This window comes from Nicotiana tabacum, chromosome 16, assembly GCF_000715075.1.
Source record: "Nicotiana tabacum cultivar K326 chromosome 16, ASM71507v2, whole genome shotgun sequence".
Taxonomy (NCBI): domain Eukaryota; kingdom Viridiplantae; phylum Streptophyta; class Magnoliopsida; order Solanales; family Solanaceae; genus Nicotiana; species Nicotiana tabacum.
Genome location: NC_134095.1, coordinates 130589891 through 130604586, shown reverse-complemented (window position 1 = coordinate 130604586; position 14696 = coordinate 130589891). Strand labels below are relative to the sequence as shown.

General features: G+C 35.2%; 1 protein-coding gene across 1 annotated transcript; it reads left to right on the top strand.

Moving 5' to 3' along the window:
- Nucleotides 1-7697: 7697 nt before the first annotated feature.
- Nucleotides 7698-13080, top strand: LOC107782735 (uncharacterized). The gene is made up of 6 exons (XM_075233359.1): nucleotides 7698-7990; nucleotides 8529-8661; nucleotides 8738-8841; nucleotides 11129-11300; nucleotides 11392-11532; nucleotides 12344-13080. The coding sequence occupies exons 1-6, from the start codon at nucleotides 7941-7943 to the stop codon at nucleotides 12704-12706; spliced, it is 963 nt and encodes a 320-aa protein (XP_075089460.1). The 5' UTR covers nucleotides 7698-7940; the 3' UTR covers nucleotides 12707-13080.
- Nucleotides 13081-14696: the final 1616 nt, after the last annotated feature.

Sequence of the window (14696 nt, the reverse complement as noted above, 5' to 3'; positions counted from 1 at the left end):
TCCCTTTTTTAGGGTTTTTTGTTGTTGTTAGGGAAAATATGAAAAATAGAAAGGGGGGTTGGGGTTCATTTGGGTTATGGGGCGAACCAGGTCGGGTCGACCCGGTGGGGGTTTGGTTCTTTGGGCCTATGGTTTAAAATTGAAGAAAAGGCCCAATCCGATTTTCTTCTTCTTTTATTTCCATTGCTTCTTTTTCTTTTTTTTCTTAAAATAAAACTAAAATTCTAAAAATTCTAAATTAACCTATAGAACTAAATTAATTTATAAAAGTACTAATTAACTCTTAACAATTAAGACACAATTACATAGCAATTAACGATAAAATCACACAATTTGGACATTAAATGCTAAAACTACAACGTACAATATTTTTATGATTTTTGTTCTTGTAAAACAAACTTAATTGCTCCTAATTGTAGAATTAAATCCTAAATGCAAATGCGACATATTTTGTATTTTTTATTAATCTAATAAATAAACATGCACAGACAAATACAAATAATTATCCAAAAATGCCACGAAAATTCTCAAAATTGCACACAAAGAAAAATTATTTTATTTTGAATTTTTAGGAGTAATTCTCACATAGGGCAAAAATCACATGCTCACATTTACAATAATTACTTACCTCAATCCGGTCTAGACTCTTGTCGGTGATGCCTTTGCCTCTCGACTCGGCCTCCGAATGCTCCAAATCTAGCCAAAAGCAGATTCATACCATCAAAATATGCTAAGGGAACAAAACTCACTCGAAAATATCCAATTTACATAAAAAAATCAAAATTACTCAAACCCGGCCCCCAGCCCCACGTCTCGAAATTCGATAAAAATTACATCAATAGAATACTCATCCTCTCACGAGTCTACCCATATCAAACTCATCAAAATCCGACCTCAATTGCCCATTCAAATCCCCATAAGAATTCTCAAACTTTTCTTCCATTTTTTCCCAATTCTCACTCTAATTTCTCAAATTAAATAATGAAATTCAAGACTAAATCATAGAATTAAACCAAATATGAGTGAAGGATACTTACACCAATTGCTCCACTGAAAATCTTCTCAAATTTCACCTTCTCCCGAACTCTCTAATGGTTTTTGTGATATTGGACTTAAACCCTCGATTTTGAACTCAAACATTTTGCCCAAATATTTTCTTCATCGCGAATGCGGCAACACCCTCGTGTCCGCGAAGCAAAAAGCTTCACTGACAAAAGTTTCTTCTACGCGAACGCGAGGATCCTCTCGTGAACGCGATGTACAACTAATCCACCTCTTCGCGAATGCGACCTTTACTACGCGAACGCGTAGAATAAATGCCTTGGGGTCCCAGCTATTCCACTTCCTTTACGCGAACGCGGCAAACCCCTCGCGAACGAGATGACCACTGACCTCAGCCCTTCGCGAACGCAGGACCACCTTCACGAACACGAAGTCCAACTCCATTGCCTCACATCCTAACCCTTCGCGAACGCGAAGGTCATAAACCTGCAACACCAACAACAGTTTTTCTGCAACTTTTTCCAACATGAAATGATCCGTTCAACCACCCGAAACTTACTCGAGCCCTCAGGACCTCAACCAAACATTCCAACATATACCATAATATCATTCAGACTTGTTTCAACCTTCGAAATGCTCAATACAACATCAAAACACCAAAACATCAAATTCAAGCCTAAGAAATCCAAAAACTTCCAAATTCTATTTTCAATCAAAAAGTCTATCAAACCTCATCCGAATGACCTGAAATATTGCACACACATCACAAATGATACAACGGGCCTACTTCAACTTCCTGAATTCCATTCTAACCCCTATATCAAAATCTCACCTATCAACCGGAAAACGCAAAAATTCTAATTTTGCCAATTCAAGCCTAAACCTTTCACGGACATCCAAAATACATTCCGATTACGCTCCTTAGTCACAAATCACCTAACGGAGCTAACCAAATCATAAAAATTCCAATCCGATATCATATACTAATAAGTCAAAACTTGGTCAAACCTTTCAAATTTTAAGCTTCAAACTGAGAACTATTCTTCCAAATTCATTCCGATTACCCTAAAAATCAAAATCAACAATATATATAAGTCATAATACACCACACGGGTATAGTCATGCCCGAAAACTGGCGAGTGAAGTACAAAATCTTAAAACAACCGGTCGGGTCATTACAAACTCTCAGAACGACTGACCAGGTCGTTACAGTATTGGATTGTGGAAATTATTTCGGAATGAGGTAAGTATCTTGCCTAGTTTTATTAGGGGAATTTTTCCAAACAAAATGATATTATTTGCTACATATGGGGTGATGCATATATGAGGTGACGAATGTATATGCATGTGTCATGGGTTGATCATGCTCGATGTAGATCATAGGATTCTTTGTGCCTTGTTAGAATATGTGATTTTTTGCTTCTTGTTTTACTTGGCTTCTTTAATAATATGAATATAAATTTCAATGGTAGAAACCATGATTTAGCTTATTATAACTTGGTTAAATTTGACGGACTCTTTGTGGAACTGTTAACATGCTAAATTCGGTCATCATTATACCTAATCACAAACACATGTATATGACTATAAATTTTGAGGTACTTGGGTTCCATACTTATATTGAAAACATGTTTGAGCTTTGTTGAAATACTTTAACAATAGGATTTTTGAGATTTATTGAACTGCTTATTGGTTCGAGAATTGTGATTAATGTTCACATGGTGTATTTGCTTAGCTACTCTTCTTGATATTCTTCATGCTTCCTACCTTGCTTGTCATTAATATACATGTGCTTAGTGAGGAAGAGTATAAATCATGAATGGTGATATCGTGTCATTGCATATATATATAGAGAGAGTGTAAAGCACGAAGGGTGATACTGTGCCATTTCATATATATTAATATGCACGAAGGATAATGTCGTACCATTTTTCATATACATTATTATGCACGAAGAATAATGTGTACTATTTTATTATATTATCATGTGAGAATGAGAGTAAAAGCACGAAAGGTGATGTCGTGCCATTATCTATATGTTATCATATTTTCATGGCACAATGGATGTTTCCGTGCAGGCGGGGACGAGAGACATGCATTATATTGTGATATATTTTCCTTGTGTATACGTTTATGCCTTAACTTGAGTTGTCACGGTTGCACCTATATTTTCTATATAATGCTTGTGGTTATCACATCTTTGCCCTTTTCCTTATTTGCTATTGTTCTAGTCGTGCTTTCTATTTGTTACTTATTATACGTTATATCGACCTTTTTGTTTGTTACACGTACATCTATGTCTTTTCTCGTTAGTGTGATCTCGCCTAAACCTTCTACTTCATTAGTTGTTGGAATCTATGTTCTTCTACCTTACTTTTTGTCACTACTTTTGTGCCGCTTATCTCGTCTGTTATTGTTTTTTATATGCTTCCGACTTATTTATTGCTGCTATCTATGTACTCTCTACTTCATAGTTATTATCGTTGGTATTTCTTTTACCTGATTGGTGATGTTATGCATATGCTCGGTGAGGATGAGATAAATACACAAAAGGGTGTTGCCGTGCAAATTGATTCGACATTTATTCATATATTTGGTGAGAATGCACGAAAAGTGTTGTCGTGCCATTTGATTTGATATCTTGAGTAAACTTATCACACTATGAAAGTTCGTGAATTTACTATTTCATTTGGTGGTTATCTCTTTAAGAAAGGGATTGGTTGCGATATTGATAAAACTAGCCTTGATTTCTTTAAGTAATCATTACTGCGTCGCATATTTATTACTGCACTCTTCTCTGTTATTTTTGGTATTATTTCTATTACAAATCTACTGAAACAGGTTATTTTAGTAAGTATCTTTTGACTTAAAAATCTCGTCACTACTTCACCGAGGCTAGTAAAAATACTTACTGAGTACATGGAGTCGATTGTACTCATGTTACACTTCTGCACCTTACGCGCAGATCTTGGGACTGATGCTATGGTACATGGTGGGAGTTGGCATTGAAGATGTACCCGTTGTCCTGACATGACTACCATTTGTCCTTGATAGTTTTAGATTTGAGTTCTGTTTATGTATAATTCAAACAGATATTGTATTTACTCATCATATCGATTTTGCAATCTAAATCGTAGTCACTCGTGACTTGTACTACCATTCTATAGGAAGTTTCAAATTAATTACGGTAGAATTATATTGATTATATTTGGCTTACCTAGCGGGTCGGGTTAGGTGTCATCACTATTAGGTGAATTTGGAATCATGACACTAAATCTGAGGAACCTTCAATTTAAGTCTTTGCAAATATGAAAGTTAAACTCATGGTTATCCATTAGTGTCCACTTTTAAGTGAATAATATGGATCTTATTCATATTTGACTCATTTTTAAAAAGTTTATTATTCAACCCAATTTTTAGTAAATAATATGGATGAATAATCATTTCTTTTATCCATTTTGCTACTACTACTCAAGATGATACTAATGGTACTAGTTTGATAAGATATTTCGAGTATTTCAATTTATCTTAGGGTAAAAACATAATATGAAAAAAAAAATTATAATTAAAATATGTATGTAGTATGTTCAAAGAATTATTGTATTGGCAACAGAGAGAATGCCAATTTGAAGCTTGTTTCCTTGTTTTGACAAGGGCTATCTAAAAGAAGGGTACTGGGTTCTTGAGGGGATTGGGTATGGGGAAAGGAGGGGGGAGGGGAGGTACCGGTAAGGGGTTGCCTTAAGGGGACTTTCGTAAAGAGGATTTAAGGGTACTTTTACAGATACCATATCAGTATTCCTACCGGTCCTAAGGGTATTTAAGGGGGCAACACATGTACTTAGGGGTATTTTAAAATTAAAATTTTAAAAATTATTATATTTAAATACAAACAAACTTTATTGGATGAAAATATTCAAGGCTATGAAGTGCCTTTTATTTTAATTAATGCAATATAAATATTAGATCTGTAATACAAGTTACAAGTATTCATTTGTATTTCATCACTTGTAAAAATAAAATTACATTTTTTTAACGATTTACGTAATTGTTTAATAATTTTTCGTGGTTCTTCGCTTTAAATTGGTAGCACTTGTCCTTCTGCGTCTCTGCCATCTCCGGTAGATAATATTTCATTATATGCATCGCCGTCTTCTTGAATTATTTCTGAAAGGCTAAAATAGTTTTTCTCTGCTTTAACCCAATATCTGAATAAAATGGTAGTCTCCAAGGTGTCTTATGCCAATGAGTGTCTGTGGTCTCCAAGTTAAAATCGTGATGCACTGGAAGTACTTTCGGAAGCTACTGATGAAGCTTGAATAATTAGCACATCTCGAGCCATTCTTGAAAGAATCAGAAATGTTTGTTCGTTCATTCTCCAATATTTCAACAGGTCTTCATTCCCTTCATAATCGCAAATATTAATTATTCCTACAATTAAATAAACATCAAACTCGTTAATGTGTGAAGATTGTACTTGAATAATCATTTGTCGAATAGTACCAAAAGATCTATTTGTAGCAGTCTTTTTAAGAGGCAGAGAAGAAGAAGAAGAAGAAGAAGAAGAAGAAGAAGAAGAAGAAGAAGAAGAAGAAGAAGAAGAAAAGACACCACTAATTGATGCAACTAAGTTCATTTGTCTTTGGTAATAGTCATTCACAACTTTAGTATTTGGTTGAATACTAGCCAAACAAGCAGAAATAGATGATCTTGTGTTGGTTCTATTTCTAAACAACGATAAATCGTTTCAATAAGTATCTTTGCACCAATAACTTTGATTTGAGGATGTAAAACAAAATGTAAATAAAATAAAATTTTCAACCATTATTTTAATAACATCTTTATAGTCTTCTTTTGTTTATAATTAAAAAATAACATTGAAATTCCACCTATATAAAATAACATGCTAGAAATAGTTGGATAATATACCGTAGAAAATTCTTTAGTAGCATAGAAAAAAATTTCTAAAAAATGAATAAGATGAAAAAATGCTTGAAAAATTATACAAAAATAATTGAATGATAGAACGTTAGTTGCAATTAGAGATAGAGAGATATGAGAGATTCGTGTGAAAACTAAAAGAATAAAATGGGTTATTTATAGGTTTAAAGTAAGGCCTAAGTGTATTTGAACAAACCTAGGGGTTAAAAACATAAATTAGGGGGTAGAGGGGAGGCAAAAATAGTCATTTTTTGCTATTGCCAATGACTATTTTTTAAAAATAACTTTTGACTAACAGTAAAAAAATGGCTACATTTTAAAATAATATCTTAAGGGTACCGGTTTCGTACCGGACCAGTATCGGTCAGGTACCTTAAGGGTACTAACCAGACCTGTTCTACCAGTACTTTTTACGGTACCCTCCTAGTCCCCTTACCCTTTACCCAAATCCCCTACCCTTACCTCCAATTCGGATATGTATGGTGCGGTATTGGTACCCTACCCTTAGTGGGTCAAAACTTGCCCTGCCTGCCCCACCCCAATTGCCATCTCTAATTCGGGAATTGAGGGAGATAGGGGCCGAAATGGAGATAATTTTGGGCCGATCCACAGCTTCTTAACAGTAAAAATGGCATGAGGTAGCCACTATTTAAGGTGGTATTTATTTTATATCCAATAATTCTAATGTTGAGCAAAAATAGTCACTATTCTATTAAAATTAATATGAAAAGATATTTTTACCCTTTCTTCCATTGCTTTTCTTCCTAAGCCCTCGCTTCTCTCTCTCAAGTTCGATAACTATTGTTGGAATGAGAAGGAGGTGTCTCGTCTTTGTCAGATTCTTCAAGGGGATCATCAGGGTGATTTTTGGCATTTTTCTGCACGAGTTTTTGTTTTTTGGTTAAATTTAGGGAAGCCATTTGATAAACGGAGAGAGGAAGAAATGTTTTTTGAACTGTTTTGATTTTTGATTGGAATCTTTTGTTTTTATTTTCAAGTTGAGTACCAGTTAAATACTAAAGCATCAATGAAACTAATCGACAGAAAAACTTGTAGAAATGGCGTGGGTGTTGTTTAAAGGATTTGGTCCTTAACTTAGAGTTACAAACATAGAAATTAAGGATATGTAGTCCTTAACTTAGAGTTACAAGCACAGAAATTAAAGAAAGGTAGTCCTAAATTTAGAGTTACAAGCTCAAAAGTTAAGGACACTTGGTCCTAAACTTAGACTAACAAGCTCAAAAGTTAAGGACAATAGGTCCTGAACTTACAATTACAAGTTCAAAAGTTAAGGACACTTGCTCCTGAACTTAGACTAACAAGCTCAAAAGTTAAGGACAATAGGTCCTGGACTTAGATTTACAAGTTCAAAAATTAAGGACAAGTAGTCCTTAACTTAGAGTTACAAGTACAGAAATTAAGGACAGGTGGTCCTGAACTTCGAGTTCAAAGTTCAAAAGTTAAGGACATGTAGTCCTGAACTTAGAGTTACATGTTCAAAAGTTAAGGACATGTAGTCCTGAAGTCATGAACTTAGAGTTACAAGTTCAAAAGTTAAGAACACTTGGTCCTCAACTTTATGAGCAGAAGGGTGTTTTCGTCCGGGCAGGTAAAATTTATTAAAGCAGTGGCTAAAGACTAAAGATATTTTAAATACAATGGCTTAAAAGTAAATACATGTGTTATTAATGCATGTGTTACTTGCCGCTTCTTAACAACTATGAATTTGGGCCGATCCAAAAAGCTATCTAATTGAAGAAAACAATAAGAACAAAATATTAAAAAAGCATTGTAATTAACAGCTAACATAGACCTACCGTTCAACTTCATAGATCAATGATCACTTTTTTGGTGTAGAAAATCACAGATCAGAATTGAGTTTGAAGTTAAATCCTCCTCCTTTCTCTAACAGATAAAACTGATATGTGCTAAAATTCATAACAAAATTGTGATTTATACGTTGTTATATATCACAATTTTGTAGATTTCTTTGACTCATGTCTCTACTGAATCAACTCTTCAACAGGGGACTTCAAGGCTCAAAATGGTCAGTCAAAGACTCCATCTTTTTCTCTATCAAGAATTTAATTGATATATTTATTTGAATTCTTGGTTCATATGTAAGAAAAGGTAAGAGCTTAATGTTTATAGGCTTTTTAATTTCCTGAGATTTCAAATGGGTTGTGCAATTTGAGGGTATAAACAACTTTTAAGCTGCAATAATTCGTTTACATGAATCTGTTAATGTTTTGTTGAATCACAATTGATCTCATTAGATTGGAGTAGTATCCTTTAATGCTATAGTTAATCTTTCCATATAGCTTATAATGTTACAAACCAATTTTACTAATTATTCTTGTGACTATTAGAGAATGTAGAAAATTTCTAGCTTCAAAGAACACCTAATTAATCCGTAAAGAGAAATTACTAAGCATTGGAATGAAACTGGTCTGAATGAAGCAAAATGGTTAACGAGGATTCATAGTGCTGACCCCAACTAGTTCGGGAGTGAGGCTTAGTTGATGATATATTCTTGTGACTCTATCTGTGAATGTAACTATTGATATTGGTGGATGGTTTTGTAGCAAGACATGCTTGACCTTGGCGATTTCACGAATCAAATTATTACAAAACAAGAGAGATGCACAGCTCAAACTTATGCGCAAAGAGATAGCCCAATTTCTGCAGGCTGGCCAGGAAGCCATAGCTCGAATCAGAGTAGAAATTCTGGGATACTTGTACTTGTTAATCATTCCATTTACATATTCCTCTAACTGGTATTCCTCTGATTCAGGTTGAGCATATCATACGTGAGCAAAATGTATGGGCTGCTTATGAGATTTTGGAGTTGTTCTGCGAGTTCGTTTATGCTCGCGTGCCTATACTCGAAAGCCAAAAGTAAGTTATTTGTGGCTGGAGTTTGCTTTTCTCAAAGCAATGAAGTTTCATTACTTATTAGGTCTGCGACTCTGCGTTTTAATGACATTATTTAGCCAATTGAGATTAGGAGATGTTTTGTATTGGCAAATGTGGTTTATGTTCGTTGCGCTTTGTTTGCCAGAGACTTCACTGAGTACCTTTCTTCTTGCCTTTTCTTTTTCTCCTTTGAACAATTTGCCTATTCTCAGCTTAAAATAGCTTCAGATACCACTTTTTAAAAAGGAAACAAATTAGCTTCAGATACCCTTTTCAAGTTAATTTATTCACCCCTCACCTAAGTATAATATATGCAAGGTTATGCAGTTATTTTCTTGTTCTCCTCATTCAATTTCAGGGTTGGGGCGTGGGGGAGGGCGTTGTTGTAGGAGTATCCCCTTCCAATTAAACAAATATCTTCCACATGCTTTCTCCTCTAGGCTTCAATAGTTCTTTAAAAGTCTAATACTGTATATGCTTATTTATTTTTCTACTAACGATCAGTGCTACTTACCCAGATGAATTACTTTAGTAGTTTCTCTAAAACAATGAAAAGATGATTTAAACCCCATGCCCGCGGCGTTCTTTCTCTTCAAAAAGTTGAGGAAAGATGTGGACTCTTAGGTATTCAGAAAGAATGTTTTCCTTCTGTTTATTGAATTACCAGCTTTCAGAGGAAAATTAGGTAGCATTTGGTTAAAATAAGCCCTTTTGGCACGGGGAAAGCGCAAGAGGAGGAGCATAGTGCTGCCTCAGGAATGGATTCCCTGTGGCGAAGTGAAAGAGAAATATAGATAAAATTTATGCATACAGGTCCTTTATAGTAAGCTATATGTGAAAATATTGTTTTGTTATACGACATATTAGTATAGGAAGGCTTATACAATATCTGAAAACCAAATGAACTATTTTTTACAAGCTGTAACCTCAAGAGAGGTTTCTGTGTTTAACCCTCGTCACATTAGTACACATCCTTAACTAGCTCTAAATGTTGAATGCCCTTTCAGATTTTGACCAATGACTACTCCTGCAACATGACATGATACAACTGTTGGCTGTACAATCTTTCCGCTCTATCTAAATCTTAAGCTTCTGTCTCTCCATTTATTGTCATCTCTTCTTCTTTTGCAGCTATCCTTATTCTTGTTTCCTTTAATTTCAGCCTTTAGCACCAATATCATTTGCAAGCATTCATCTCTACAACAATCCTTAATCCCAATCTAGTTGAAATCAGCTATGTATATTCTCAATATACATTCTGATGTATGGTCCCCGGGGCTTTGGTCTTTGGTCTAGTGATAAGAGCTCAAGGTGAATTAGCCGCGTGTCATGGGTTCAAATCCTGTCACAGACAAAAGCCTGGAATATAAGTGGAGAAGGGTGATAGACAGGCCCATCATCCGCTGAGTTTCAGACCGTGCACCACAAGCTCTCGGAGATCTCTTGGTTTTTTTAATATATATATAAAATTCATTCTGCCTTATGTGGGTCCATTTTTTCCAATACTCAATAATTTCTCAATTCTATCAAATTACGGTTTTGTTAGAACTAGGGATTCTTTAAAATTCACACTTAATCTCTAGCCTGACATGCAATATCTAAACAAACTAGTAAAAGATGCTACCTAGTGTCCCAACAAGGACTAAACCGACTATGCAGATACTTCGCTTCCATTGTGTTTAGTTGTTCGTTAAATCCGCATATATTTCAAGAGGTAGGTCCTTTGAGATGCCTTCCTCCATGTAATTTTAGGTCTATCTCGTTCCCCTTTTAGTGTCCTTAGTCATCATAGTGTAACTCTTACGTATCGATGCATTTAGAGTTTTACATAGAGTAGACATGATCAAATCATCTTAAATGACTTTAAATTTACCTGCACCTTGGTCAAGTGTTATCTTTGGGCAGTTAAATTTATATCTTACGGCAAGCGTATGATCCTTCGCCAACTTGAACTTTTTGCCGAGGTTCGGTGACCTTGTTCCTTCATAAATGGCAAAATCTAAGTTGACCACCTAAGTAGTCTCTTTAAAGTCCTTTTATTTGACCTAGTAGGTGAAGAATGTAAGGTCCCACTAGGGAAAACACGTTATTAAGCAAGAATAGCTACATCTTCTCCCTTAGGCAGTTGCACGTTTCTACAAACTCATGTCCAGTGGTTTATTATTTACTGCAGCTGTCTAGTGGACACAAGAGTTTGTCTAATTAGTTTCTATAAGCTAAAATCTATATGTGATGAAATCTTGCAAATATCTCTTTTGGTGTGTATCAGAGAATGTCCTTCGGAGTTACGGGAAGCTGTTGCAAGTATAATCTTTGCAGCTCCAAGATGTTCAGATTTGCCAGATTTATTGCATGTCAGGAATCTATTTGCGGCCAAATACGGAAAGGAATTCATAGCCGCCGCATCTGAGCTTCGGCCTGATACAAGTGTTAACCGTACAGTTAATTAGCTCTCCTGTCTTCTTCATTGTGTTAATTGTATACTTGCAGGGTTGACTATTTTAAACTGAATTTAATTCTTTGAATATTCAGATTGTTGAGAAACTTTCAGTCAGTGCTCCATCAGCTGAAATAAAGCTTAATGTATTAAAGGAAATTGCAAGAGAGTACAATGTGGAATGGGATTCTTCTAACACAGAAGAAGAATTGCATAAAAAGCCAGAGGACCTTTTGGTACTTTCCTTTGTTAAATCTTCTAGTTGTATGTATGTCTTAAATGTTTAGTCCTCCATTAGAAGCTTGATCATTGTCTTAATTAGGGGTAGGGTCCATGGTCCATCTCTATTTTCTTCTGGAGTTCGCGACTTGCTTTTGCTTGTATGTGATGTTAATGATATGTCTAACATTTGTTATGCACAAACTCAAGAATGACAGGTTTAGCGTTTGTTACTGGACAGTAATCATATAAAGCATGCAATATGCTATGACATGGGTCTGACACCTAGCTGCTCGTTACATATACACGCATGTTTTGCAAAAGGGAAGGAGTTTAAAGTTCTGTAACTGGTTCTTAATGATATGTCTAACATTTGTTATGCACAAACTCAAGAATGACAGATTTAGCGTTTGTTACTGGACAGTAATCATATAAAGCATGCAATATGCTATGACATGGGTCTGACACCTAGCTGCTCGTTACATATACACGCATGTTTTGCAAAAGGGAAGGAGTTTAAAGTTCTGTAACTGGTTCTTATGCTGACACAGTTGAATGCATATGCATGTAACGATCTCTTAAATTGGTCAAAACCAGCCTTCGGCAATAGAAATTAGTTCTCGAGATTTGCTTGAACTAACATTTTGATCATTCAGAAGGATCATTTCCACAATATTTCACCATGTGTTGGGACATTATTGATTTAGACCTGAACTAGTTCTAGTACCCCCCCCCCCCCCCGAGTCCCAATTTGGTGAACTTCTAGTGTTTTTTATTTTTGTTTTTAACCTGATATATTATCTGATGCCGTGATAATACATGATGTAGAATGGACCAAAGCAAATTGCTACACCTGCTCAGGCATCTGTAGAACCAAACACTCGTGATCATCCACCAACTTCTGAAAATACTGTGCCGTCTCGAAATGGCAATCCGGGAGCTAGAAAACTTGAATCTCCAACTTCTGTAACTGAAGCACCTCTATGGCCTAATAAACCATCACTTGGTGACAGCAGTTTGGGCGCACCAAAAGATATAAAGAAGGATACAAGACCAGAAACATCTGATGTATTGGAGAGAGCTCGTGCTGCTATTTCTGCTGCAGAGCGTGCATCTGCTGCTGCCCGACTTGCTGCAGATTTGGTCAACGTCAAGTTCAGTTCTTCAAACATAGAGGATGGCAAGAATTAGTGAAGTTGTTAATTCGACTTTAGATCTGAGGTTTCATGCCTTAATATTATGTGTGTGTGCGAGAGAGAGGGAGAGCAATAGGATCCTAATTCTAATTTTATCATTATGGCAGCTTCTTGGATGAGACACTGTTATAGAAGAAAAAGGCACACAATAAGTTGTTGATTCACTTCCTCGCTCCATCCTGATGTATATTTTGTATGAGTATCGGAATTATGTTTATACATATCTTGGTGTTTTTCTTATTCTCGAGTGACCAGTTTAGAAGTAGATTATTGTTTGTAAAATATGAAGTGTAACAATTCTGAGTTTCATTGCTTATGTAAAACCTTAGCTTACTTCATTCTCAAACCTCATCTTTCAGTTGGCATCGAGCATGTATACCACTTGTGAATATGTGAACAGCAAGGTTCAATTCAACTAGTCCTTGCTCTTGGATGAATTTTTCTTGTCATGTTTTGGCTGCTAGTCTGCTACATATATAGTGTTGGTTATACAGAGATTTTCACACTCATTTAGTATGAGAATCATCTGGCTTATTCTCTTATCCATCATTTGATTAGCCAAGTACATTAATCTGGAAACCGGAATTACTTATGGTGATCTCCATTTACTGAATTGCTCATCTTAAAAAGGAAAAGAGAAAGAAAGTAGTTATTCCATGGCAAGATGATACTGTTTCTTGAATGAATTTTCTGATAACAAAGAGAATATAGTGAGCATTAGGTCACAGCTAATATGTCCCAAGAATATTTGGATTTTTTGTTTTTTTTTGTGTGAAGTTGGGTTATGACTGAAGCTGCTTATCGACATAAGGAGAATGAGAAAAAAAAAAAAGAAGCTGCACTATTTTTCGATTAAACATTTTCTGATAACAAAGAGAATAAAGTTAGCACTAGTTCACAGTTAATATGCTTCCAGTGATTGAGGAACTCCTAACATCATGTACAATATTATTCTGCTGAGTACGATAAAACTTTAGGTGTTATTACATGCTAGTTTCAGGATAAAAAGGGAACTCAAGTTAAGGAATTGGAGTGTTATTACATGCTAGTTTCGCGATTGAAGTTAAGCAGAGGGATCCTGGCAATGTTTGTAAAAAGGAAGAATATTACATGCATATAGCTATGTGTGAGTGACAGTTTTGAAATTTAATTGGTCTGTTCGGTCCATTTAAAGCTGTGATTTATATATACATGAATTAGGTACATGGCTTCGTTGGTGATTTCCTAAGAAATCAGTTTCAATGTAAAAGGAAGATGAAATCTGGCTTATTGCACCACATGAAGAAAACCCCACCCACATTCTCATCAATTCTCCATTCTAAAACAACAAAAATGAAAAGCTAAAACGAGGACTCGTTTTTCGACAACATTCCTCCTCTGTTATAGTATATCTTTTATGCTAGAGGAATGACGTCTTACTTTGTGCAATAGTAGAATTGCATTATATATATATAGTTTGAGCTCACATGATTATTTTGGCAGCAGTAATATTCATCATACTAAAGTGATCCAACATAATTGTTCCCTCGCTCATAATGCGTGCCAGTGTAGTGTGTACACTTCCTCCCGGACATGCATGATCATTGAACTGTCTTTCAATTTCAGTAAAGTCATCCAAGTATTTTTTTATCACTTAAAATTAACTAAACTTTATAATTGTCATTTAAAAATCATTTACCTCAAACCTCTACCATAAATATGACATGACATAAATTTTAATAAGAAAAATTCAAAGAAAATGCCACATAAGCTTAAATGGGTCATACCCACTTTAGATCCATGTCTCCCTTAATATGACTTACCCAAACTCCAAATGGGTTTCAATAGCCAGCGCAAGTAGCAACATCTGCTGTTCTAAATCCAAATCAAGATGGTGATCGGTAATCTTTAATTTGTAAGTAAACTCTTTTTCTTTAATTCGTGTGGTTTTGCAATGGTATGCGCCAATTCACAAGAATCACAACTCAAGTGTTTGGTTTAGTAGT

Excerpts from the sequence above, each read along its gene's own strand:
- LOC107782735 (XM_075233359.1), top strand. The coding sequence starts at position 7,941 with ATGTCTCTACTGAATCAACTCTTCAACAGGGGACTTCAAGGCTCAAAA. Across the intron at positions 11,301-11,391 it reads ATACAAGTGTTAACCGTACA|ATTGTTGAGAAACTTTCAGT; the intron begins GTTAATTAGCTC and ends TTGAATATTCAG. Across the intron at positions 11,533-12,343 it reads AAAAGCCAGAGGACCTTTTG|AATGGACCAAAGCAAATTGC; the intron begins GTACTTTCCTTT and ends TACATGATGTAG.